This window comes from Natrix helvetica (genome assembly GCF_964273705.1).
Source record: "Natrix helvetica genome assembly, chromosome: 2".
In the NCBI taxonomy this organism is placed as follows: domain Eukaryota; kingdom Metazoa; phylum Chordata; class Lepidosauria; order Squamata; family Natricidae; genus Natrix; species Natrix helvetica.
The window spans coordinates 21,913,862-21,939,172 of NC_138552.1; the positions used below are offsets into that span (position 1 = coordinate 21,913,862).

Here is a 25,311-nt window from a genome sequence, read left to right on the forward strand (position 1 = left end):
CTGTGCACTCAGGTAACCCGGAGAACACAGATAAACCTCCAAGTACTTCAACAACCCTCTAAAAGGATGCCAATGTGCAGCTCTCTGCAAGGAATATAAATCCTTCCATTCCCCACCATCCAGTCAGAGCTGAAGAAGCTTCTTGGATGAGAAAGCGAAACGTCTTCAAGAGAAAAAACAAGAAAGTTCCATTGCCTCCTGAAAAAGCATTTTTGGGACAACCAAGGCACATGCCATTTCTGATCATCGGGATATTAATTTCATCATAATAAAGAGTCAATATAAATCCCAAATTGTCATTCTGGAGCAGGATCTTTCTTCCTGTTATGGGCAAAGAACACATAATGCAGTCTAATTCATATCACTGTTAATCACCAACTTTTGAGCAAATTTATCAAAACAGGCCTTGTATATATATGGCCTTTCCCCATTGATATTACAGAGTCTTCTATTGACACTACAATTCCCATAATTATCAACACTTTGCATAAGTCAAAAAATATCTTAGTATTATCAACTCCAATTTTTGGATTGAAAAAAAAAAGTTATAGGATTGAACTAGTAATAACTGTATACTGATCAAAGTTTGGACAAAAGTTCTAATTTTTAAAAGTTTGTTTTAATTCAGAGGGTCATAATATAAAATATACAATAAATGAAAGCAAAGAAAGTAGGAAAATGGAGAAGGAAGAAATGAAGAAACAGAAGTATGGGACTAGAGGGAAAGAGAAAAAATAAAGCAATGACTTCCAACTTTTTTTTTCCAGCATAGTAAAATACAAAAAAGAATTACAATCTCAACTTTTTACTTTTACATATTTAGTAAAAATTAACCATTTCTAATGACAGCAAACTAATGTAATCAACAAAACCCTAAATCTAAATTATATTTTTTTCTTATTTTGAACATAAAGTCTAGAAGGGGTCTCCAAGGAGAAACAAAACTAGATGTATTCTTTTCCATGATTAAAGCAGTCAATTTTGGCATCTCTGCAATGCCATCACTTTTTCCATCCATTCTTCCATTGTGGGGATTGACATATCTTTCCATCTTAGTGTCAGGCCTGGAAGCCATCTTTTACATTGGGCCCTGACACATATAAAATTTTCGCTGCAGACAACATATAATGGCAAAATCTCATATTTTTTAGCTCTTTGTCCAATAGTGCTAAAAGAAAGCATCCAGTTTCAATTTTATATTCATTTTAAGAATCTTCTGAATTGGAGCATAAATCTGCCCCCTCTACTTCTTTGCTTTATCACAAATCTATCAAACATTACAAAAAGTTCCTTATTTACAATATTTCCAAAATACATGTGAGATACCTTTATACACAATTTGTCGAGTGTTAAGTACCAATGATACATCATTCTATAAAAGTTTTATTTCAAATTATAATTCAATGTAAATCTCAATCCAAGCATCCACATTTCCCCATTCCTCGAGGATTATGTTATATTCACAATTTTTCTCCCATTGATTCATACAATATTTCACATATTCGTTTTCCAGATTCAGTTTCAACAACTTTTTGTAAACCTTGGTAATAACATGTTAAACATTAGCACACAGTAAAATTTCAATTTTACAGATTCAAACCCATAACTTCTGGTTTAAATTAGATCTTTTTTTAAGTTGTAAATAAGTGAATAAGAAGTGGCAAACATTTCCTCCTGATTTCAATTCTTCTTTTGATTTGAGTTTATGTTCCCCTTGAGTAAAAGGTATTATTTCACCATACGTCCACCATTTTAGTCTCACCATCATTTTGTTTTCTGAAAAAGGCTTCCTGATATGACACTCAAAGAGGTATCTTAGGAAAAAGCCTGATTTTATATTTATTCTAAATTCTTAGGATGGCACACCTAAAAAAAACGATTCCAAAAACCAGTATTTATTTTAATCTTGTCATGCCATAATAGGCATGCTCTCCAATTCTACTAACGTCTTATTTTTAATGGTCACCCAATCTTTCAGCCAGACTAAACAATTAGTATCAGAATACAATTCTAAATCTGGTAAACCCAAATCGTTTCTCTTTTTAGCAACTTGCAACAATTTGTATTTAATTCTTCAGGTTTTTTTTCATTGCTATGTAAACTTAGAAAAATCTGTTTGCCGTTGCTTAAATGGAACATCAGTCATCAATAATGGTAACATCTGCAATAAAAAGAATATATTTGGTAAAACATTCATCTGAATTACAGAGATTCATCCCAATAAAGATAATTGCCATTTAATCCCACCTTGGTAGATTTTTTTAAAAAATATCATTCCAAAAAGACACAAAATTATTTTGAAATAGCTTAGGGTTTGCATTTGTCAGTGTCGATTTAAGATATTTGATCTTTTTGTCCACCTTAAAAACATGACTTCTTTATCAAGATTTCATAATCCTGAATATTCATATTCTTAACCAGAAATTTTGTTTCCTGTTCATTTATTTTGAAACCCATCAAAGCTCCAAAGTCATTTAGCTTTTTCATCATATATCCCATACCACTTGAGGGGGGGGGGGTTCTTGAGTTGAAGTCCATTCACCTTAAATTTCCCAAGGTTGAGAAACATTCAGTTTAGGAGTTGGACTAGGCCGGAGTGGGCTGCTGGGGGTTCGCAGGGATCTGGGAGAACCTCTAGCTAAGATTCTGTGCAGTTTGGAGAACTCCCAAATCCCACTCCTGGCTGGCCTTGCCCATCCCTCCCTTTCCAGGAGTCCCCACACGGCCCATTTTGGATGCAGGTAAGTGCAGAATGTGTGTGGAGGCTCAGTGAGGGCAAAAAATGGGCCTACCAGAAATTCGGGAAGGCCAGGAAGGAGCTGTTTTCACCCTCCCGAAGGCTTGAGGAAAGCCTCGGGAGGCTGGGGAGGGCAAAAACACCCCCCTTACATGGTGAAGGAGGCCGACTAGGCCATGCCAACCATGGTCACCCAGCAACCGGGCAGAGAACCCCTTGCTAAAATTTTTGAAGCCTACCCCTGACTAGGATTGAGGAGAGTCCAGTTCAAGTTGACCTTTACCTACAGATGTTCTTTGGGTGACTTTGGGATAGTCATTCTCTTTCAGCCCAATCTAATTTACAGGGTTGCTATTGGAGGATTCTCTAGAACTTCCGTCCCTCTTGCTATTGCTTGTTGTTCCTTCCTTCCTTCCTTCCTTCCTTCCTTCCTTCCTTCCTTCCTTCCTTCCTTCCTTCCTTCCTTCCTTCCTTCCTCTTTCCCTCACTCCCTGCTCTCTGACTAAACCAGCAAATTCTTCATTTCTCCATAGGAAGTGCATAAGCTATTTCCAGAAGCATTAACTCCAAAGCATCCCATATTCATTATACATATCCAGAAGCTAACAAACCTGTTAGTAGCCTTCTGCAATTAACAATAGCCTGGTTCTACGTTTGCTCCAGGACATGACCTGCCCCTAGATCCAGGGGCAGGATTATCACATTTTCTTGTTCGCCGGCGTCGTCCTTGCTGACAGGCAGACCAGTCAGACCAGCAGCTCCAGCTTCCATGAACGGCTGTTTCAGCTGCATCAGGATCAGAAAGCATTTGTCTAACTTCACAACATTCAGAACTTCAGAAACAACTCTATCTACCTTCAGAATCTCACAGTCACACAGTATACCTTAATTGTATATTGATTGGCTGTTTGGGCTAATTTATTGCATTAATCTGTATCAACCAGTAGTTCTCCCACCCCCACGAAACAAAGATTAAACCATACATACTTTAGTAAAGTATGTGGACATGGTCAAAACAATAAGAGGACATTCTAAATCTATGGGAGAAAATTCTTATTTATCCTGTATAGCATAAAGGTAAAGGTTCCCCTCGCACATATGTGCTAGTTGTTCCTGACTCTAGGGGGCAGTGCTCATCTCCATTTCAAAGCCGAAGAGCCAGCGCTGTCCGAAGACATCTCTGTGGTCATGTGGCCAGCCTGACTAAACGCCGAAGGCACACGGAATGCTGTTACCTTCCCACCAAAGGTGGTCCCTATTTTTCTACTTGCATTTTTACATGCTTTCAAACTGCTAGGTTGGCAGAATCTGGGACAAGTAATAGGAGCTCTTAGCCACTGAGCCCTTGCATAGACATTAGCTTTGTTCTAACATTTGAACTGTTCTATAAACATGTACTCATCATTGCAATTTTACCCAATTAAGAATAAGTGGTAGCATTTTCTGATTTGCCATTGATGGCTTTGATTGGACTGCCACTTATTGGGTTATGGATTTCATTTAATGAAATAGTCTCTATTATTTTATTTGCTTACAATTTATGTTTTTTTAAAAAAAAATTTTTAAATAACCCAGTAGAGCTGAGAGAGCCATTAAAATATATGGTAAGTCATTGAGTGAATTCTAACCTGGTATCGTATCCAAAGCGGGTGTTTCACAGGCGCTTCCCTTGTAAAATGGAGTGCAGGCGCATTCACACTTTCCATCTATCAGCATCACCGTACCACCATGTAGACAAGGTTTGCATTTGCACACATTGTATTCAGCCACATAATCCTCTACAGCTCTGTCCAGATTTACTTTCTTACTTCGGGAGTCTGGGATATTCGTCGGGATAAGTTCTGAAATCGGGGCCATCTGCACAAAAATATATAACCACATGTATGTGTGCTTTTGTTTCAGTTTAAACCTTTGCTTACCATTATTATGCAGCTCTGTGCAGAATATAGCCTGAGTATCTCCTGAGAACATGCATGCTCTTCTGGAGTTACACTCACCTTTACTAAAAAAAATACGCTGATTCTTAAAGATGCCGACTTTGAAACATTTGTTTATTACAGACTTCTTTCTACTACTATTGCATATAAACAGGGGTGGTATTTACTTACCTTCCCTACCGGTGTGCAAATGTGAGTGTGTGTGTGCACTAGCTTGGCTCGCATTTGCTGCCTCCGTGCATGTGCTCAGCTGTCTGCACATGTGCTTTTGGTGAAAAAAGGGCCTAAATGGGATGCCATTGAGCTGGGATGGGCAGGGGGGGGGGCACTCACGATTTCCGCTACCGGTTCAGGCGAACCAATCCGAACCGGTAGAATACCACCTCTGTATATAAATGTAAAGGTTGCTGGGAAAATTAAAGAAGCGGTCCACAGGTTTCAAAAGTCTTGCATGAGCAATGAAATGAGGAAGGAAGGAAGGAAGTGTGGAAAGTTATCACCCAGCCCTCTCCCAGAAAAATGAAATATCCTAGGAAATATTGAAAAGGCAGAATAGATGAGAAAAGGAAGAAACATGTCTAAAGAGAGAATAGCTCCCTGTAGCTTCCTGCCTCCACCCACTTTGTCAATGGGTCATTAAGAAGGCCAAGCTAGTCCACTTTACATAATAAAGAGTTCTCCCCTTCAGCTCCAGGGGGATGGGATTAAGGCATGATAATATTGGCCCTTTATCCAACTCACCACATGGCATTTGAGAACTCAACCAAACCTGGATTCTAAACGCTGCCTAGAGAGTTGCCCCTGCATGGCCCCATGGGAGTCTGACAACCAATTAGAAGACAAGCTCAAGATCAAAGTCCAGAGAGGGCATAAAACCAGGGACTCAGCTTCTCTTCCTCTCTTCTCTTCTTCTCCCCAACATTGAAGCAAGCATATGATCACCTTTTCTGTTCAGGACTCAAGCCATGTGGTCCTGTCCACCAATAAACCATCTTTCCAAGCAGCCTCCATGTCTCCAGTGTCTTTTCCCCCAGTTGGAGCCAAACCCAGAAGGATATTTCTTTCAACAGAAGGAAGGAAGGAAGTTACATCACTCTAACTTGAGTGAAAGGAATTTAAACTTAGCAAATGTACAAACTGGAACAGATATCTGATGCTCAATACTTGGTAGGCCTTTGCTGTTAAGTGTTGACATTCTAAAACTTTGATGGATGAGGCCAACCTCAACTTCCTCTCAAGGTTTATTTCAAGGGTAAATAGCTAATATAAGAACAGCATGGAAGAAGAATGAGCTAAATACTGCTTCTTTCCGTGGTGTGCTGACAGTAAACACAAGGCAAAGGAAGGCTCATTAGGAACTCCAGGCCTTTTGATTAGAATTTAAAGTGTTGGAAGAAAGCTGTAGCAAACCAAACCTCATGGAAACGTTCACTTTACCATCAGAAGGGTAAATTTTAGATTTACAGCTGGTCTTCAACTTATGACCACAATTGAGCCCAATATTTCTATTGCTAAGTGAGACATTTGTTCAGTGAGTTTTGCCCCATTTTACAGCCTTTCTTTCCCCAGTTATTAAGTGGATTCACTGCAGTTGTTAGTTAGAACATAGTTGGTAAGTGTATCTGGCTTCCCCATTGACTTTGTTGGTGAGAAGGTCTCAGAAAGTCACATAACCCTGGGACACTGCAACCATTATAAATATGTGCCAGATACCTAATGTCCGAATTGTGATCATGTGGCCATGGGGATCCTGGCATGGTCCTAAATTTGAAAAACAATCATAACAGTCGCTTTTTTCAGTGCCGTTGAATGGACACTAAGCGAACTGTGGTAACTCAAGGACTACCTGTATTTGACTAGAATCTTTGATTCTGAAAAGATTTTAACTTTTAAATTCTCCAGTACGTGGCTTTTATTGTTCCTCTATGCAATCAAATCAATAATTTGTCGGAAATGACCAAAAATGGAACCACAGCCTCAAAATCCATTCACAAATTGTCCAAATTTTTCCTTTTGTTGTTTTGAATTTCTCCAGATCCAATTTTATTAGTCAAATTATCCTTGGGCTTGGTATTTGCACACCATTTCCCCCTCCTTTCTTTCCCCCTTCCTTGTTCCCAGTGCCTTTTAGCCGCTAGTTTAGATCTGGAAAAATTTTCAAGCACCAAAATTAAGATCTTTTGTTCTTACATCGGCCAGTCTTCCTCCAGTCCCAACACTCCATTCATTACTCCGCTCCTGCACCAGTCTTATCTGGTCCTCCTGGCTCCAGAGCGGTCTTTTGAAGCCAGCCGCCACCCCTGCCGTCAATCTTTGGAGACCGTAATTTCCAACCTGCAGGAGACCCTGCCTCGCTCTCCGCAGTCACCCGAAACGCCTCTCCTTGTTCCCCGTCCCTTCAGGACATTTTTGATCCACAAGGGACCTCTTGATGGTGGTTTTCTGGCTGGGTATTCGAGTAGCTCCACAGAGCTCGCTATTTCCCCAGCCGTTCTCGCCGCAACACTTCTAGCTTTTAACTTTTAAATTGTTGTGGCCTGGTAGCAAACTTGGATGATGAGGAGGTTGGGGAGGAACTTGGGCCAGTCCTGGAGTCTGGGGAAGGCTCTGATGGATGCTCTGCATCAGAAGCAGAGATAGAGCCGGGGCTGTCTGACATTTCCCAGCTGCCTTTGGAGTCAGAGATAAGTGGGGAAGAAGAACAGCTGGGGCCTGTTCCAGATGCACCTATGTGCAGAGTTGTCAGGAGAGGAAAACAATTGAGGCCCAAGGGTCGACTCAGGAAGAAAGGCACATGGGGATGCTGAGTGGCCCCTCCTTGGTTGGGGAATAAATAGAAGCAAAAGGGGAGTGGTGTCCTAAGAGACAACCGTTTGGATTTCTTTCGGAAGATCTGCTCATCATGGTTCGTGACTCAGAGACTGCTTGAAAGAGTTTAATTTACAGCTTTGTGGCTGGAAGCTCCCGGCCTAGCAATTATCCAAGGAACTGATAAAGTCTGTACTTCAGTTAACCTTTATTGCCTGGATTTTTTCTGTGTGTGAATGCCATGAATTCACAGTAGCTAAATAAAGATGGGTTTTTCAGGACAAGGAGTCTGTTTCTGCTAAGGCTAAGTCAGAACATAAATATTTCTTCAAGAAAGAAGAAACATGTTCATTTGTAGGTTCATATTTATTTTAAAAAACCCTCCAACTTATTGATAGAAAAAAAAAATCCTCTCACCTCTTGTTTGATCACTGCCGGAGCTTGAAGTAGTGTAGTAGCCCATTTAACGTAATGTTCGACACCGACTGATTTGGGATTTGAAGAAAGCAATTCATTCAAATTTGTTAAAGTAGCTACTGTCCCACCTTGAATCAGCAAGACTACCTCTTGGATAATCTCGTCTTCGTTAGTCTCAGACTCTGGAAGAGAAAAGAATAGGAGGTGAAAAAAGAGGAAGAGTGGCTTACCAGAACAACTTCCATGGGTAACGGAGAAGATGGTCATAATGAAGGTGATCTAAGTGAAAATCATTATTATTTCACTATAATTTCAAAGAAAGGAAAATGATGAGGTTTACTGGGGTTAAAAATGGAGTAACTGTGAGTTTCTACCAACTATATTTGGCCAGATAGAGGAAATTCCATTTCATTCATGGAAATTCCATTTCATTGAAATGAAATTCCATTTCATTTCCATTTCATTTCATGAAGGAAATTCCATTTCATTTCATTTCATTCATTCATTCATTCATTCATTGGTCGCAAATGATTTGCTGGGGTTATCTTTCAGGTAGTTTGGTATTCCCTATTCCAACTTATACACTAATCACTCAGTGAATAATTCCGGGATTCCTGCTTGAATCCCATGGTGCCTGAATGACCAGTCAATTCATTAGAATAGGCATCTTACTTCAATCACTCTTCAATTATTTCATGACCTAGAGCCATGATGGTGAACAACAATGCAAACAACGAAACAGAAGCTCACAAAAGAAAAATATCTTACCTCTTGCATACAGTGCATGCAAATCAGAGGTGGGTTGCTCCCGGTTCAGCCCAGTTCGGGTGAACTGATAGTGGTGGCGGTGGGAGACTCCATCCACCTGCCTGGATGCTTCTGTGTATGTGCAGAAGCTTCTGCGCATGCACAAAATCACTGCACGTGAGCGCCAGCAAACCAGTAGCCCCGGGATTTGGAACCCACCCTCTGATGCAAATATAGTCTATTTGCATACACTATATCAGTGTTGGTGAACCTTTTAGGCAGTGAGTGCTCAAACTCCATGTTCACACATCTGTGAATGCATGCATTTGTGCACATGTTTGCACCTTTCAGTATGGACATGCACGCGTGTGCAGTTTGGGCACTTGATGTCTAAAAGGTTTGCCATCAATGACCTAGAGATACACAGATATACATTTGCCTTTGTTGAATAACACGCGCCTACAAAAAGAGGGTATGTTTCAGGGGTGGTCGTGCACATTTGCACCTAAAAAGGTCTGTGTGCATGAGCACACTGTTAGAAAAGGGGGAAAAATTAAATTTTTGCACGCAAGGTGGTTCTGTGCATGCGCAGAACTGAAAATCAAGATGGTGCCGCTGATGGTAGAACTGGTTCTTGGGCGTGGCAGGCCGATTTATTACCTACTCATCTGAACCAGTAGGTATGGTATGTTTGTGTGTGTGTGAGAAAATTCAAGATGGCACCTTCAATTGTGTGACTGGAGCCTTACTCTGTTTATGTAAATGGCAGATATCGGAATGTATCTCCAAATACTGTTCTATTTCAGTTACTCAGACACCTAAAAACAAATGCACATTTGCCATTCTTGTTTACATTTTGAGCTGAGAACTTCTCTTGCCCAATAGCACCTACCCAATTCAAAATCTAGTTGGGCTAGGCTAATTTATACCATAATTCTCTAGGTAGGACACCCATATAGCCGGTTGTTCTACAGAAATATTTTTGCTGGGCATATTACCTGAAACTTATAATAAAGAGAATACACATTTAATTATTCATATATTAACTGCAGCTAGAATTGTATTTGCACAGTACTGGAAATGCGAAGACATTCTTATGGAAGAGAAAGTGATTAGGAAAATATTAGAATGTGCAGAAATGAATAGACTAACATTGGCAGTTAAGGAGAAAGAACAGTCTGATTATTATATGCTATGGGAGGTGTTTTATCAATGGTTAGAGAATAAAAAAGGAAATTGGAAATAGAAGAAGATAAAAAGAAGAATAGAAAACGTATTAAGATAGAGATAAGAATAAAACGATAATTGTTAGCATGAATATGATAGAAATAAGTATAACCAATGTTATTATTGTATATATATGTCAGAAGATATACTAGAACAGTGGTTCTCAACCTGTGGGTCGGGACCCCTTTGGGGGGGTAGAACGACCCTTTCACAGGGGTCGCCTAAGACCATAGGAAAACACATATTTTTGAAAAAATACATAAAACATAAAACAATTATATGGTTGGGTGTCACCACAACATGAGGAAATGTACTAAAGGGTCGTGGCATTAGGAAGGTTGAGAACCACTGTACTAGAAGATACGTTAAGAAGGAAATGAACAGATTTACAAGGTTTCATTGTATACTGTAATATAATTTATGGAAGAATGTTGCACAGATATTGGTGTCCAGACAACACACTGCTTAAGGAAAGATGGAATGTATGTATTTTAAAATTGAAAATTAAAACAAAAATACAAAAAGAAGAAGAAGGTTGTTCTACATGAGGGGTTTCACAAACTGCACTTTTCTGTGATTATACCACCAAAGAGACTTGACTTATCTGCTGTGATGTGGCCAGTCCCACCTCAGCACTTTCCACACGTCAGGGAGGTTGCCTCATTACTTCAAGAGAAATATAACTTATTGTCCCTTTAACGCATTCTCCAGTCTCCATTCTTCGTCTTCCATACACTGCATTTGTTGAAACCTTCCTGAGCAAAAATGTCTGCCTTCTTTGCTTGCTTTTTGCAAGCCTAATATACTTGAACATTCATGAAAGTCCATTCACACAAATATATGACATAAACATTACTACTATATCATAGCATTATATAGTGATTGCCAACAGAGGTGAAATCCCTTTACCTTTGCTACTGGTTTGGTAGCAATGTGAGAGCGTGCCCATGCATTCGCGCATGTGCAGGACTTCCTGCGTATGCTCAGAGTGTCAAAAACAGCCGTGATGACATCTGGGCGGGTGGACGGTAACTGTACTGAGCGCCTACAAAGGTAAGCGAACAGCAAAGGGGGGGAGGGGGAATCCACTGTGCCACGCGATTTAGATTAGCTAGAAAGCTAATCACACGTCACAGCTAATTGTCAGAAACCCCCCCCCTTTTTTTACTACCGATTCGGGTGAACCGGTCTGAACCGGTAGTATTTCACCCCTGATTGGTATGCTAGTGAAATATACTGGCATTGATATATTTATTAGCATTGTTCATTGCCGTATGTGATTATAGAGTACAGATCGACCTATTCCAGCAATACAATTTAGTTCCAGTATGAGGGATACAATGTACCAATTAAAATGCAAACTTAGGGATCAAAATGTCAGAAAAAGGCAGGAGCTGAGGTACTTACTCTTTTCCGACTTTTCGCCTTTACATTTTTTACTGTTAACGTTCAATTTGAGGTCTGTTGAAGGTATATCGAGTCCAAAATCTAAATTAAAGCCTAGGCATTCGTTTACATCCTTCGTAGTGATCCCTGAAAATACAGTCAGTAAAAATGATTAAAGGTGGGAAGTACGGTAAATGACATATGTCCAATGCTTTGCAGTGTTTTATGTTTAATAATAATAATAATAATAATAATAATAATAATAATAATAATAATAATAATAATAATAATGCCAAATGTAGACTTTGCAAAGAAGCTGATGAAACTGTTGACCACATACTCAGCTGCTGTAAAAAAATCGCGCAGACTGACTATAAAATGCGGCACAATTTAGTGGCACAAATGATCCACTGGAATTTGTGCAAAAATTATAACATTAAAACAAGAACAAACTGGTGGGAACATAAGCCTGAAAAAGTCACCGAAAATCAGATGGTCAAGATCTTGTGGGATTTTTGCATACAAACAGACAAAATACTAGCGCATAACACACCAGACATCACACTGGTTGAGAAAAATAAGGTTACAATCATAGACATCGCAATACCAGGTGATAGCAGGGTCGAGGAGAAGGAACATGAAAAAGTCGCGAAATACCACGACTTAAAAATTGAAATTCAACGATTATGGCACAAACCAGCAGTGGTAATTCCAGTGGTAATCGGCACACTGGGTGCTATTCCAAAAGCACTGGAATTACATTTAAAACAGTTAAAACTTGACAAAATCACCATCAGTCAAATGCAAAAAGCTGCACTGCTTGGATCTGCATGTATATTACGAAAATATCTTATGACGTCCTAGGCCCCTGGGTGGGGCCTGACTAGTAATCAATGCCAAATCTGGCAAAACAACTGGCCACTGTGATACAATCATATAATAATAATAATAATAATAATAATAATAATAATAATAATAATAATAATAATAATAATAATAATAATAATAATAATAGAAGTAGTAGTAGTAGTAGTAGTAGTAATGATAATAATAACCGTATTTTTCAGAGTATAAGACACACCTTTTTCCCCTCAAAAAAGAGGCTGAAAATCTGGGTGCATCTTATACACAGAATACAGAATTTTTTGTTTCCCGAAACCCCACCCCCTTCACCAAAATGGCCATGCAGACCCTGTAGGAGCTTTGTAGAGTGCTTCTGGGGGTTGGGGAGGACAGAACTGAGTGAAAAATGGACTGTGTTTTGCCCCCCACAGCCCCCAGGAGCACTCTATAAGCCTGCTAAAGGCTATCCATGCCCTCTTTTTTTTTGACAAAAATGGGCCCATTTTTGCAAAGAAAGGGCCGTTTTCGGTTCGTTTTTTGCCTCCCCCCAGGAGCACCCTACAAGCCTCCTAAAGGCTATTCATGCCCTTTAAAAAACAAACAAACACCAGGCCCGTTTTAACGAAAAACTGGCCATTTTTGGGAGGTCGGCAGAGTGCAAAAACATTTTTTAATTTGCCTCTTCAAAACCAAACATCAACTTCAAATATAAGGGTTCTCAAATCAGAAGTGCAGATTAACCACCTCTGTAAATTGCCCCATCTTTTCCCCTTATCTGATGTTATCCAGATATGTCAGAATACAATTTCCATACAGGATAAGAATTCTGAGCATTATAAACTCTGAAATTATAAAATCTTACTCTAGGGGGCAGTGATGATCTCTGTTTCTTAGTTGAGTATCACCCAAAGATATTTCCATGGTCATATGGCTAACATGACTATATTTTGAGATGCACAGAACGCTGTTACCTTCCCATTGAAGTTGTACCTATTTATCTACTCACATTTGCATGCTTTTGAACTGCCAAGTTGGCAGGAGCTGGGGCAAGTAACAGGAGCTCGCCCTGACATGTGCTACTCAGGTCTTGAACCCATCTGACAGCTTTCCAGCTGACAAGCTCAGCAACTTTAACAACTGAGCCATCATATCATATTAAGAGTTATAACCATCACATTTCTAAGGCACCATTTTGGGGAAAGGCTGATATATATGTATGCCTCGATGTGGCACAGATCAGGGCATTCAATTTTTTTCCCTTCAAAAAAATGCATGGAGGAAAAGGTGCTTAAGAAGCCATGCGTCAGCTTAAAGCTGGCTCATCCATGGAATTGGGCAGATGTGAATTTCTGTAAAGGAATTTCCCCCTGAAAAGCAGTGAACCATTCCTCATGATCTTATAGAGTTATTAGAATAGAATAGAACAGCAGAGTTGGAAGGGACCTTAGAGGTCTTCTAGTCCAACCCCCTGCCTAGGCAGGAAACCCTATACCATTTTAGACAAATGTTTATCCAACATCTTCTTAAAGACTTAAAGTGTTGGAGCATTTACAACTTCTGGAGGCAAGTTGTTCCACTGATTAATTGTTCTAACTGTCAGGAAATTTCTCCTTAGTTCTAAGTTGTTGTTCTACCCTCAGGTGCCTTGGAGAATAGTTTGACTCCCTCTTCTTTGTGGCAACCCCTGAGATATTGGAACACTGCTATCATGTCTCCCCTAGTCCTTCTTTTCATTAAACTAGACATACCCATTTCCTACAACCGTTCTTCATATGTTTTAGCCTCCATTCCCCAAATCATCATTGTTGCTCTTCTCTGCACTCTTTCCAGAGAAGCTAAGGCCTCACCAGCCTTTCCATTGAAAGGCTGGTGAGGCCTTAGCTCAGAAAATGTCAAGAATTTATTGAATGCAAATAAAATTCCTTTCAAGCTTAGTATCACAATGGGTTAATAAGTCCTCTGAGGCAAAGGCAATTGTAAAAGGTAGGTGGTGGTTAAAACCATAACTTCACAAAACGGTTTGCATGAGGAGTTATAACAAGGCTTCCTGGCACCGGAGGTGGGTTACTCCCGGTTTGGCCTGGATCGGGCAAACTGGTAGTAGTAGTGGTGGGAAGCTCTGCCCACCCACCTACCCGGATGCTTCCGCGTATGTGCAGAAGCATTGCGCATGAGCACACACACATCCTGAGCAAACTGGTAGTAAAAAAAATTGGAAATCCACCACTGCCTGGCACTCTTTCTAACTTCTCCCTACCCCAGACCTCCCAAAGTCTCCCCCAGTCTGAGGAACCTTGCAGTCCAATTCCCCCCCTCAGGGTCCCCACCCTCCAATTTCCCACCCCACTAGGTCCTACATCCTCCTCCCCACACCCTCTCACCAATCACTCATCTGCTATAGATATCCAGAGCTTTGGAACTTGCAGTGGGGAAGGAAAGTAGGCTGTTTGATCCCTTGCAACCTTGCAGGCCACATGGAAGCAGGCGCCATTTTAGGAGCTGCCTCAATTCATTGGAGCCATTCTGAAAATGGCATCCCCTTTCAGGATGGGAGCCAAGAGTAACAGGTGGAGCAGAGTGGACTGCTCTCCTTTTTCAACAGGCTTCTGGAGGAATAGATGTTGCAGTGTCCCTGCTATGGGTTGTAAGGGCAGATCTACTCTCCCCCCCTCAAAACTGTGGGGGCGCTACAGCAGCCATAATTTCAAAACTAGGTTTGTACATAGCTTTTCAGAGGTCTGTTGTAACTTTGCATGGTCACTAAGCAGCTGGTTGTAAGTTGAGGACTACTTGTACAGGGACTCCATTACTTGTCTCTGAAGTCAAGAAATCAACAACAAAACTAAGGGCAGCTCAATATAAACATCATATGGTGCGTAGCATCCTAATGGGTGAATAAGCATTAGTTACAACTGGTATCCTGAACTGATCCAAATTAAGATTTTTGAAGAACTCAATTTGAAAGAAAACATGTTGATGGTCAGAAATCAGATGCCCTGATTGAGTTTCCCCATTATTTACTCTTGGTTATAAGAGATTACTTTCATTATGTCCTTACGTTTTGATGTCATAGTTTGGTTATCCAACACGTATATTAGCTCATATTTTCCTCCAATGGTTCCTCTCTGTGAATAATGAGTTCCATATGTTTCCAGAAATGTAAAATACTCTCCCTTCTCGTAGGAATTGGGCAACATCTTTAGATCTTCCAGGAATGCCTCACTCAAACGCACATTGCGTTTTCGCATTTGGAAAGTTCCCAGTTGTATACTAGATTTGACACGTAAATATTCATAATTCTATAATGAGAAAATAGTAATATATATAAGTTATTGTATCTAAGTAGAGAGAGAGAGAGAGAGAGAGAGAGAGAAAGAGAAAGAGAGAGAGAGATTATGATATTCTTTCACACTTCCCTAAGAGATGGTATCTACAGTACACTGAAGACCCAGGTCAGGAAGGACACAGCTGGTTACAGACAGAGAGTCAGAAACTTTGGTAAAGCCAAAGTCTCTGGGGAAGAAGAGATGCAGGTGAGTATGTACTAAGCCTGTGATGACGAACCTATGGCACGCGTGCCACAAGTGGCACGCAGAGTCATTTGTCAGGGCACGCGTGACTTACGGGTTGTTCGGAGGGTTGCTTTAAGCATTCTGAAGGCTTCAGGGAAGCCTCCAGATGGTCCCTGAAGCCTCCGGAGGGCCTCCAGGGGGGGGGAAGGCTCTTTTCGCCCTCCCCAGGCTCCTATAAAGCCTCTGTACCCTGGGGAGGGCGAAAAAAGCATGTAAAAATGGGGAGGGGGCGTGTTGTGCGTGCATGCGCATTGGGGGGGGGTGTCGCGCATTGCATTATGGGTGCGGCACGCCCACACATGACCCCCCTGCGCTCCCCCCACTTGTGGCACGCGAGCCAAAAAAGGTTGTACTAAGCAGATCCAAGAAAAGGGGATGATTTGTACTTAGCATCACTCTAAGCAAGGTCAACATTAAGCAAGCTTAGCTTATGCAAATGTAGACATTTGGTATTTCAATAACCCAATTTAATATGAACGCAACCAACACTGGTTCAGTGCTCCTTTGGACATTTGCATTTTTGTTTCCCCTAGAATAATTCACATTTACCTTTGTTTTAACAGCTTACCTTTCCTTTGGTTTTCTCTAAGAAGTCACTCAGGTTGGATGATTTGGAAAAATGGATGCCTGTCTTCAAAACAGCTGGGAACAAAGCTGATTTCAGTTTAAGAGAGAAGCCGGCATCTAGAGTGTGTGATTGTGTTTTGACTATTTCTTGCACTGTTGATGCTTGGCTGCTGTACGATTCACTTGTCATTTTTTTGTCTCCTCTTGTCTTGAAAGGCAGAAAATATAGAGTTAAATGGCTGAGTAACAGTGGACAACACTTAGACAATGATGACACCCTGTGGTAACTCATGATGGGTTCAGTTCAGACAAGATGTTAGCAAATCAGATTGTGCCTTAGCACCACTGGTGAATGGTATGGGATGCTTACAATTTTTAAAAACCATTCCTGTTAGTTTCCTTAATGTAAATGATCAATCCCAATTTCTGGGAAAATGAGGGGTTCTTCTACAACAGACCATGGGGAGGGAAGAAAGCTATGTCTAGTGGTGGATCAATAGCCAATGAACTTTCAGCAGAGATGCCAGGAGCTATTGGAATGGACACATCTCTGTCCACATCCCTGGAATATATTTTGAATGATCACTTAAAGATCATCCTATGCTGCCATCACAATTCCAAAATTAGGAGACCTTCAAATTGCTCTGCATAGCCTGAACCAGTGATGTGCGGTGAGGTTTATGGCTGGTGAGGCTGGTGACATCATCAGGAAGGCGGGGAATGGGGCCACGTGTGCAGGAGGCTGAGGCAGCCTCAGCCTCCTGCACACGTGGTCCCATTCCCCCCTTCCTGAGTCAACATGAAGGGGACCGCGGAGCGCAAGCCAGTGGAGCACAAGCCGCGGTCCCTTTCAGGAAGGCAGGGAATCGGACCACGTGTGCCTTTTCTCTTTTTTTTCTTTTCATGATGAGAGCGGTGAGGCTCTGCCTCCCCTGCCTCCCCTGACCGCACGTCCCTGGCCTGAACTGTACATCTGGGGCCATAAAAATCATCAAAACCTGTGAGGGGGGAAAAGTACATGAATTGGTCTCTCCTATACTAAGGTAAAGGTAAAGGTAAAAGTTCCCCTCGCACTTAAGTGCTAGTCATTCCTGACTCTAGGGGGCGGTGGTCATCTCCATTTCAAAGCCGAAGAGGTCTGTCCAAAGACGTCTCCGTGGTCATGTGGCCGGCATGACTAAACGCCAAAGGTGCATGGAACGCTGTTATCTTACCACCAAAGATGGTTCCTATTTTTCTACTTGCATTTTTATATGCTTTCGAACTGCTAGGTTGGCAGAAACTGGGACAAGTAAAGGGAGCTCACTCCTTTACGTGGTGCTAGGGATTCGAACTGCTGAACTGCTGGCCTTTCTGATCAACAAGCTCAGCATCTTATCCACTGAGCCACCGTCTCCCTATGCCTATACTAAACAGACTCACAAAGTGGTGCTAACTCCAATATGAAGCTATTTTTTCTTCAGACTTCTGACTGAACAATAACAAATATAATTTGGCAGTGTGGTGATCCCTAAAGTCTTCAGGTAAATGTCTGCATGTCTAAAGTTCCACATTTGTGATAAAGAACTAAACTGCTTGCTTTTATTACAAATAAATTAAAACACCTATACACAGAACACCAATTGTATTGTTCCAGGAAATGTTTTTTTTTAAAATCTCTGTGGTGTTAAGAGTATCTAACAAAATATTTATAATTCATGCCCTTCAGCCATTTAAGGGTTACAGCTGATGGGAATTTCTGGGTGTGTCAACCCCAATGCATATGGTCAATGCTGTGATGGGAAGTCTGAATTATCAAATATGCATAGGGGGACCTTGCTATAGATCTAGTTCTCCCCCAGCCAAAAAAAAACCAAACAAACCCTAGACAATGCTGCATTTTGTTTTTGCTTGTTTCCTTTTTTGCAACAAAAGCACCTCCTTGATCTTGGCTAATCTCAAAAAGCAAAGCGGGACCAGAACTACAGACTACCTGAATGGATTCTAGGGATGTAACCTAGACACGGCAATTTTAAAGAAAATTCTAAAGGCAATGGCAAAACATTTAGGTAAAGTTGCCAAGAAAAAAAGTATATGGACACACCCTTGACATTTTAAAAGTTGAGGTTGAGGCAAAGTGGATTTTACCTTTTGATTCAAAACAAAACTCTGCTTTACACAAAGAAGCTTACTTCATAACTGAGGACAGCCACATTCCATGGCTTGCGGTAATAAGTGCCCGTGTTCCCATCACGGACTCTGTCACAGAGGCCATTGTAGAACTCATTGTAAAATGGTTTTTGAGACGGTTTCATTCCCAGCACATTCACACTTCAAGAAAAGGAAGGAAGAAAAGTTATGTTATTAATACACAACCATTTCGTGGTACTATTAAATGTCATATATCCATGATGGCGAACCTATGGCATGCATGCCACAGGTGGCAAGTGGAGCCATATCTGCCAGCGCGCAAGCCGTCAGCTGCAGCACGCATGCGTGTGCTGGCCAGTTGGCATTTGGCCTTCCAGAGGGCTGGGGGAGGCTGTTTACATCCTCCCTGGACTTCAGGAAAGCCTACAGAGCCTGTGGAGGGCAAAAAACAGGCTCAATGGGCCAACCAGAAGTTAGGAAATGATCCGTTTCCGCTTCCAGAGGGAGAGGCCATTTTCTCCCCCCCAGGCTTCGTCGGCTTTCCTCCCCTGCCCCCCCCCATGAGGAAATACCAAGCTTAGCGTGGAGGCAAGCCGTGCGGTGCGCGTGAGGGGAGTATGGGGGGGGGGGTTGTACACTGTCATATATCATCAGAAATAACAAGCAGGAACAGCAAATGCAACTCCATAATATACAAAAAAAAATTTTTTCTTCCTAGAATTTTCTTCCAAGGGCATGGTCTGCCTTTTTCACAAACAAAACAATGTTCCATTGGTTACACCAGGAACTGATAGACCAGCTTGTCATTGTGGGCATCAGCCCAAAGTTACTCAGCCTACGGTGGGATTAGAAGTGAGTCTCTTGGCTAACCAGAGACCAGATTGGCTCTCACCCAAACAAAAAGGGGTGGGGTTTTTTTGCACCTTAAATATTAAATGCTTACTGTCTGGAAGATTTTATTTACAAATTATTTAACTTGGCTATCTGAATATCAGACTCTTCAATGCAGAGGTGAAATGCTCTGAAGTCCGCTACCAGTTCGCTTCGCTACTGGTTCGCTTTGCGCACACAGGTGCACCAAACGCACGCTTTGCGTGCATGCGCACTGGATTAAGAAGCCTTCTCTGAGTCTGCAAAGGTAGGTAGAACAGCAAGGAAGGGGGAGCAGCTGTGCTGCGAGATTTACATTTGCTATGAAAGCAGGATTTCCTGCTTTGTAGCGAATGTAAATTGCGCAGAACAGCTGATTGTTGGAATTACTGGTTTGCCCAAACCGGTAGTAAAAAAATGCTAATAAAAGTTAAATAAAGTTCCAACAATCAGCTGTGCGACAATCAGCTGTGCAACATGATTTCTAGCCTTTTAAAACTACTGGTTCAGGTGAACTGGTAGCATTTTTTACTACTGGTTCAGGCGAACCGGCTTAAAACAGTAACATTTCACCCCTGCTTCAATGTCTCTGGATGGCTTACAAGTAACAAAAAGGAAAACTTATAAAAGAATTATAGTTGGCCAATAAAGGCTAGTAAAAAGCCAAAATAGTGAGGACTCCACAATGACCCTTTTCCATAGCCTGGCAGAACAACCAAGTATTTAATTATTTTCTCAGTGTAGTGAGACCTGTTCAAAACCCAGAGGGGGATGTCACTCCAGAGGGCAAGTGCCACAACAGAGAAGGTATGCTTTCTGGAACTCATAAAAGCACATTGTTTCAAGGATCACAATCCACATTATCACATGGATTTACATGCTTATATTATATTCAAGGAGGTAGGTGGATGGAGTCCCTGAAGCAATCGACGTGAACTTAAATGGACTCCGGGTTATGATAGAGGACAGGAAGGCCTGGAGGGATGTTTCCCATGGGGCCGCAATAGGTCGGACACAATTTTGCAACTAACAACAGCAACACTATATTCATCCATTAATGGGCTACACTGGATTAATCTGAAATTTAGAAATTTCTAAAGCAGAGCAGGATAACTTGGAACAGGTTTTCGTTTAATTAGAAAAGAATTTAGTCCAGGAGTATCCAACCTATGGCCCACGAGCAGATTGCCATCAGGCTGCAGAAACAGTCAGTGAGCACACATGTGCAATGCACCTTCACTTTTGTGAACAGCGAGTGAAGGTGTGTGGGCATGCTCCATTTTCTTGTGCAAACGGAGCTGCATGCGTGCACATGCTTGCTAGTCACTCGCTCAGAACCATCACCCCTCCCCCACCCCTGTTGGTCTGCAAAGCCAGAAACATTGGAGAAATCTGATTTAATCTACTTTGTATTTACGGTAGATTTCTGTTAAGCTCCCATGCTCCGCTATGAAACTATGTGATCGGGTTTGCTAAACCGACACATATAGCTTGAAAATTAATGAGTAGTTATGATCGGCCTCTCCCCTCCCCTTCTCTCCCTCAGGCTTGCCCCAAAGAAACCTCTCCGTTCCTATACCCTTCTCTCCCTCATGCTTGCCCCACAGAGGTCTCTCGTAACTTATCCCCTACTCTCCTTCAGTCTAACTCCTTAGCATCAGAGAATTTTTCAGGTGGGGAGGGGGTGTAGAAAGTCTAAACTCCCAACCCGCAGGCCAGATAAGATGCCCACACCCACGCGGACATGCTGGCCATGCCCACGCCCAAGTATAGTTAGAACAGAGTTCTTGTCAGGTGGGGAGGGGGAATAGAACATCTAACTCCTTAGCATCAGAACATGTTAATAATAATATAAGAAATACTAATTATTAGCATTTCGAAAAATAGCGAGTGCCTAGAAGCCAAGAGGAACATACGTGCCAAATTTCAAGTTTGTAGGCTTTATGGTTTTAGAGATTTTGTGATGAATTTTCTAAAGCTCACCCTTGACCAGCTGTTCTTCCAAGTTCTGATATTTCAATGTCACGATTCCCACAAGGTGGGCGTTTGGTTTCATCACAATTATCTTCATCAGAGAAGTCACCACAGTCATCTTCTGTGTTACACACCAACCTACTCTTTATACAATATCCTTAGTGTGGAACAAAGAATGAAACAATTATAATGATAGATATTTAGATATTTAGAATAGCTTCACAAATCAACATTGCTTTCCCAAATTGTGCCTTTTGGATAAATTGGGCTTCCACTCCCCAAGATTTCAGCCTAAATAAAACAAACTGCTATTTATATCAGAATGACCAATTGATTTACAATTAATTTCTTGGGGGGTGGGATGGTGCAGTATTTGTTTGAATGATATAGGTAATATGCTTTTATACATCACTACACTGATAAAAAAAACTTACTGAAGCTTTCTGGTTTGCATTTCAGTGCAAATTTAACTTAATCTGTTCTTCCTGAACTTATATGCATATTAAAACGTTTCATTTGATAAAATAAAACCATCACCATCATATAATATAATAGTACAATGAAAATTATACATGGTTGCGATCAAAATATACTAAAACTGAACAAGATCTTCTTCAGATTTTTTAAATGGGAAACATCATAATACTTTGGCATTTAACATTTATCTGAGCAATGCAGCGTGGTTCTCCCAGCAAAACATGGCTTATAAAAATGCCTCATTATCAACATCTTTTAATGACCCCATGATCCCTTGCAGGGCGGAGTCTGGGCAAATGAATTGAGCTGAGTGTTGGCTGGATGCCCTTCTTGCCGCCAATGCAGAGTTATATTCAGCAGATATATATATATGCTCATCGTGCCCAGAGAGAGAAATATTTGCCTCTGCCTAGGATCGAACTTGCAGAGAGAGTGCCACCTCTAGGCCACCCCACCACCCTGCTTATAAAAATGCACGCAGAAAGAAAGTGCTGTTGCACAAATGACATTAGAAAACACAATATTCATCATCACACCATAGTATGGACATTTGCTTAGGGAAAAAAAAGTGCGATGGGAGAAAGCTGCTTAAAAAGCAAAAACACATCAACCTGTATGTCATTTTCACCCTCTGGAAGGTGATCCTGGAGGTTCTCTTTGCTAGACAATGATGGCAGTGAAGAAATGATGTCAAAGTCTCTATACCCATACTGCTTTTCTTGCAGTTTTAGAAAGCAAACAAAAACATATCAGCCAGTGTGCAATTTTCCCCATCTGGAAAGTGATTCTGGAGGCTCTCTTTGCAAAGAAGCTCACTGGCCTAGAGTTTCAAATCACTGGGATCTGGCAAGGGGTGGGCTTCAAAAATTTTAGCAAGGGGTCAGGGGTGGGTTGCTACGGGCATTACTGCTGGTAAGGCATGAAAAACATTTTGCGTGTGCACGTTCACTTCCCTCGTGTGCATGCCAAATGCACGCTCTGCACATGTGCGCATTCACACCAAAAAAAGATCTGTGCATGCGCAGAATGTTAGAAAAGGTGAAAAAAAATACATTTCTGCAATGGGGATTGTTCTGCGCATGCCCAGAAACAAAAATCAAGATGGCACTGCCAACAATAGAACCGGTTTGGGTGCGTGGGCAGCCGAGTTACTACCTACTCAGCCGAACTGGTCCAAGCTGGCAGGAACCCACCTCTGCAATGGGTTCTCTGCCCGGTTGCTGGGTGGGTGTGGCCATGGTGGGTGTGGCCTAGTCAGCCTCCTGAACCACCGGGGGGGGGGGCACATTGGGGCGTTTTTGCCTCCTCATGCTCCGGAGGCTTTCCTTGAGCTGGAAATGGGCCATTTTCCAGCCTCCCCAAACTTCCAGTAGGTCCATTTTTTGCCCTCCCCGAGTGTTGGATCTGGGCAACGAGAGACAGACTGCGGACACGAAGTGACTTAACAGCTCTTTATTAATAGTAGTAGTGATCCAGCTTGTTCTGTGGTCGGAGGGTTCCCCTTTTATAGGGATCGGGTACGCCCCTCGACCAATCAGAACGATACCTGTTTCCCGCTGTAGTAGCGGACCAGAGGGGAGACTTACTACGATATATGCTAATATCTAACACCCCTCCCCTCCTAGATGGAACGTTGCGGTAGGTAACATAGTCTTTTAGGTATGTGGGTGTTTGTCTTGCTCGGGAGGAGCGTCGTAGTTCGGGTTGGTTAGAGGTGGTTGCAGGATCGGGTGCTTTTCCTGTTTCACGCTCGGGAGGTTGTGTGCCTTCGTTGCTAGGGCGTTCTGGAGTCTGCTCGGCTGCGTTGTCCGGGGTTTGCTTTGCTTCGTGCGTGTTTTCTTGTTCCAAGCTTGGTTCGCAGGTGTCGTAGTTTTCTATGATGGGGCTCTCGCATGGCTGACTTTCTGTAGGCAGGAAAATCTCGTCTTCGTTTCGAAGGTCTGAGTGTGCTAGGCGACCCCGAAGTTGATCGATGTGCCTCTTCCAGTTCCGCCCATCTTCCAGTTCCAACAGATACGATCGTGGACCCGTGATGCCAATGACCGTTGCCGGCATCCACAATGTTCCCCCTGCATAGTTGTGGGCGTATACTGAATCCCCTATTCTGAAAGACCGAATTTTGCTTGTGGAGTCTGGGGGCGCTGTGGCAGAGTAATTTGGGTGAAGACGGTCCAGGTGAGACCGTAGACGGCGGCCCATGAGTAGTTCAGCGGGGCTCCTACCCGTTGTTGCGCTTGGGGTAATGTGCTGAATTAGGAGGTAATGGTCAATGCGTGTTTGCCAATCACCTGGACCCATCCTAGCGAGGGCCTCTTTTGCGAATCGCACCATTCTCTCCGCCTGTCCGTTTGATGCCGGATGGAATGGCGCGACGAGGGCATGCCGAATTCCCTGACCTGCTAAAAACGTTTCGAATTGCATGGCCGTGAATTGGGGCCCGTTATCGGAGACCAGGAGGTCGGGCAGGCCATGGGTGGCGAAAAGCCGCCGTAAAACCTTAATGACTGCCTCTGCCGTGGTTGAAGTCATTAGGATTACTTCTAGCCATTTCGAGTATGCATCCACAACTATAAGGAAAATCTGACCTTGGAATGGTCCTGCGAAATCGATGTGTATTCGCGACCAGGGTGCTTTAGGTTTCTCCCATTCTGTGGCGGGCGCTTCGGGGGTGCTGGTCTAGATTCCTGGCAGGGGTCGCAAGTGGCCACCCACTCCTCTATTTCTTTGTCCATGTTTGGCCACCACACGTAGCTTCTTGCTAACGCCTTCATTCTAACAATCCCCGGATGACCCACATGTAAAGCATCTAATACATTCCTACGTAAAACATACGGAATAACAACTCGATCCCTCCACAACAAACAACCTTGTAACACTGAGAGTTCATCCCGTTTTGACCAAAACATTTTGAATTCCGGGCCCACATTTCCCTTCGGCCACCCCCTCCAAACCCAAGTTTGAACTTGTTTTATTAAATTGTCTTTAGAGGAGAACCTTGCAACGTCGTAGAAAGAAACCGGTCCAGAATCCAAGCAGTCAATGAGCAATACCGGTACTTCTGGAGTGGGGTCTGGCAGAATGTCAGGTAATGGGCAACGGCTGAGTGCGTCTGCGTGTCCGAGAGTGGAGCCCGGTCGATGAATCAATTTGTATGAATACGCAGCCAGGAAAACAGTCCACCTGGTCATGCGTGGAGAAAGGGAAACCGGGGTGGGGCGGTTTCCCGCCAAAAGTCCCAACAACGGTTTGTGATCTGTAATTAGTTCAAAATCGCGGCCGTAGAGGTATTCGTGGAAACGCTTTACTCCAGCTACAGCAGCCAGCGCTTCCCTGTCCATTTGGCTGTAATTCCTTTCGGCCGATGAAAGAGTTCTGGAGTAGAAGGCGATGGGTGCTTCTTTTCCGTCGGGCATCCTGTGGCTGAGGACTGCTCCAACTCCGAAAGGTGATGCGTCGCAGGTCAATACCAGCGGTAGGGTCTGGCTGTATTGGACAAGCAGTGAGTCAGTGGTGAGCAGGCGCTTTACCCCGGCGAAAGCTGCAGCTTCGGATCGTCCCCATTTCCATGGTACGTTCCTCTGGAATAGACGGTGTAGTGGCTCAGCAACGGTCGCCTTCT

General features: G+C 42.4%; 1 protein-coding gene across 1 annotated transcript in view; it reads right to left on the reverse strand.

Annotated features, from left to right (window-relative positions):
- Nucleotides 1-623: 623 nt before the first annotated feature.
- Nucleotides 624-25,311, reverse strand: part of C9 (complement C9) — a 30,410-nt gene continuing 5,722 nt past the window's right edge. Inside the window, exons 4-12 of the mRNA XM_081940091.1 lie at nucleotides 21,225-21,372; nucleotides 18,413-18,551; nucleotides 16,243-16,449; nucleotides 15,161-15,401; nucleotides 11,281-11,406; nucleotides 7,900-8,081; nucleotides 4,366-4,594; nucleotides 3,349-3,523; nucleotides 624-2,161 (exon numbers count right to left, since the gene is read on the reverse strand). Of these exons, the coding sequence (XP_081796217.1) occupies nucleotides 3,369-3,523; nucleotides 4,366-4,594; nucleotides 7,900-8,081; nucleotides 11,281-11,406; nucleotides 15,161-15,401; nucleotides 16,243-16,449; nucleotides 18,413-18,551; nucleotides 21,225-21,372 (1,427 nt within the window). The 3' untranslated portion in view covers nucleotides 624-2,161; nucleotides 3,349-3,368. The remainder of the gene's footprint in view (nucleotides 2,162-3,348; nucleotides 3,524-4,365; nucleotides 4,595-7,899; nucleotides 8,082-11,280; nucleotides 11,407-15,160; nucleotides 15,402-16,242; nucleotides 16,450-18,412; nucleotides 18,552-21,224; nucleotides 21,373-25,311) is intronic.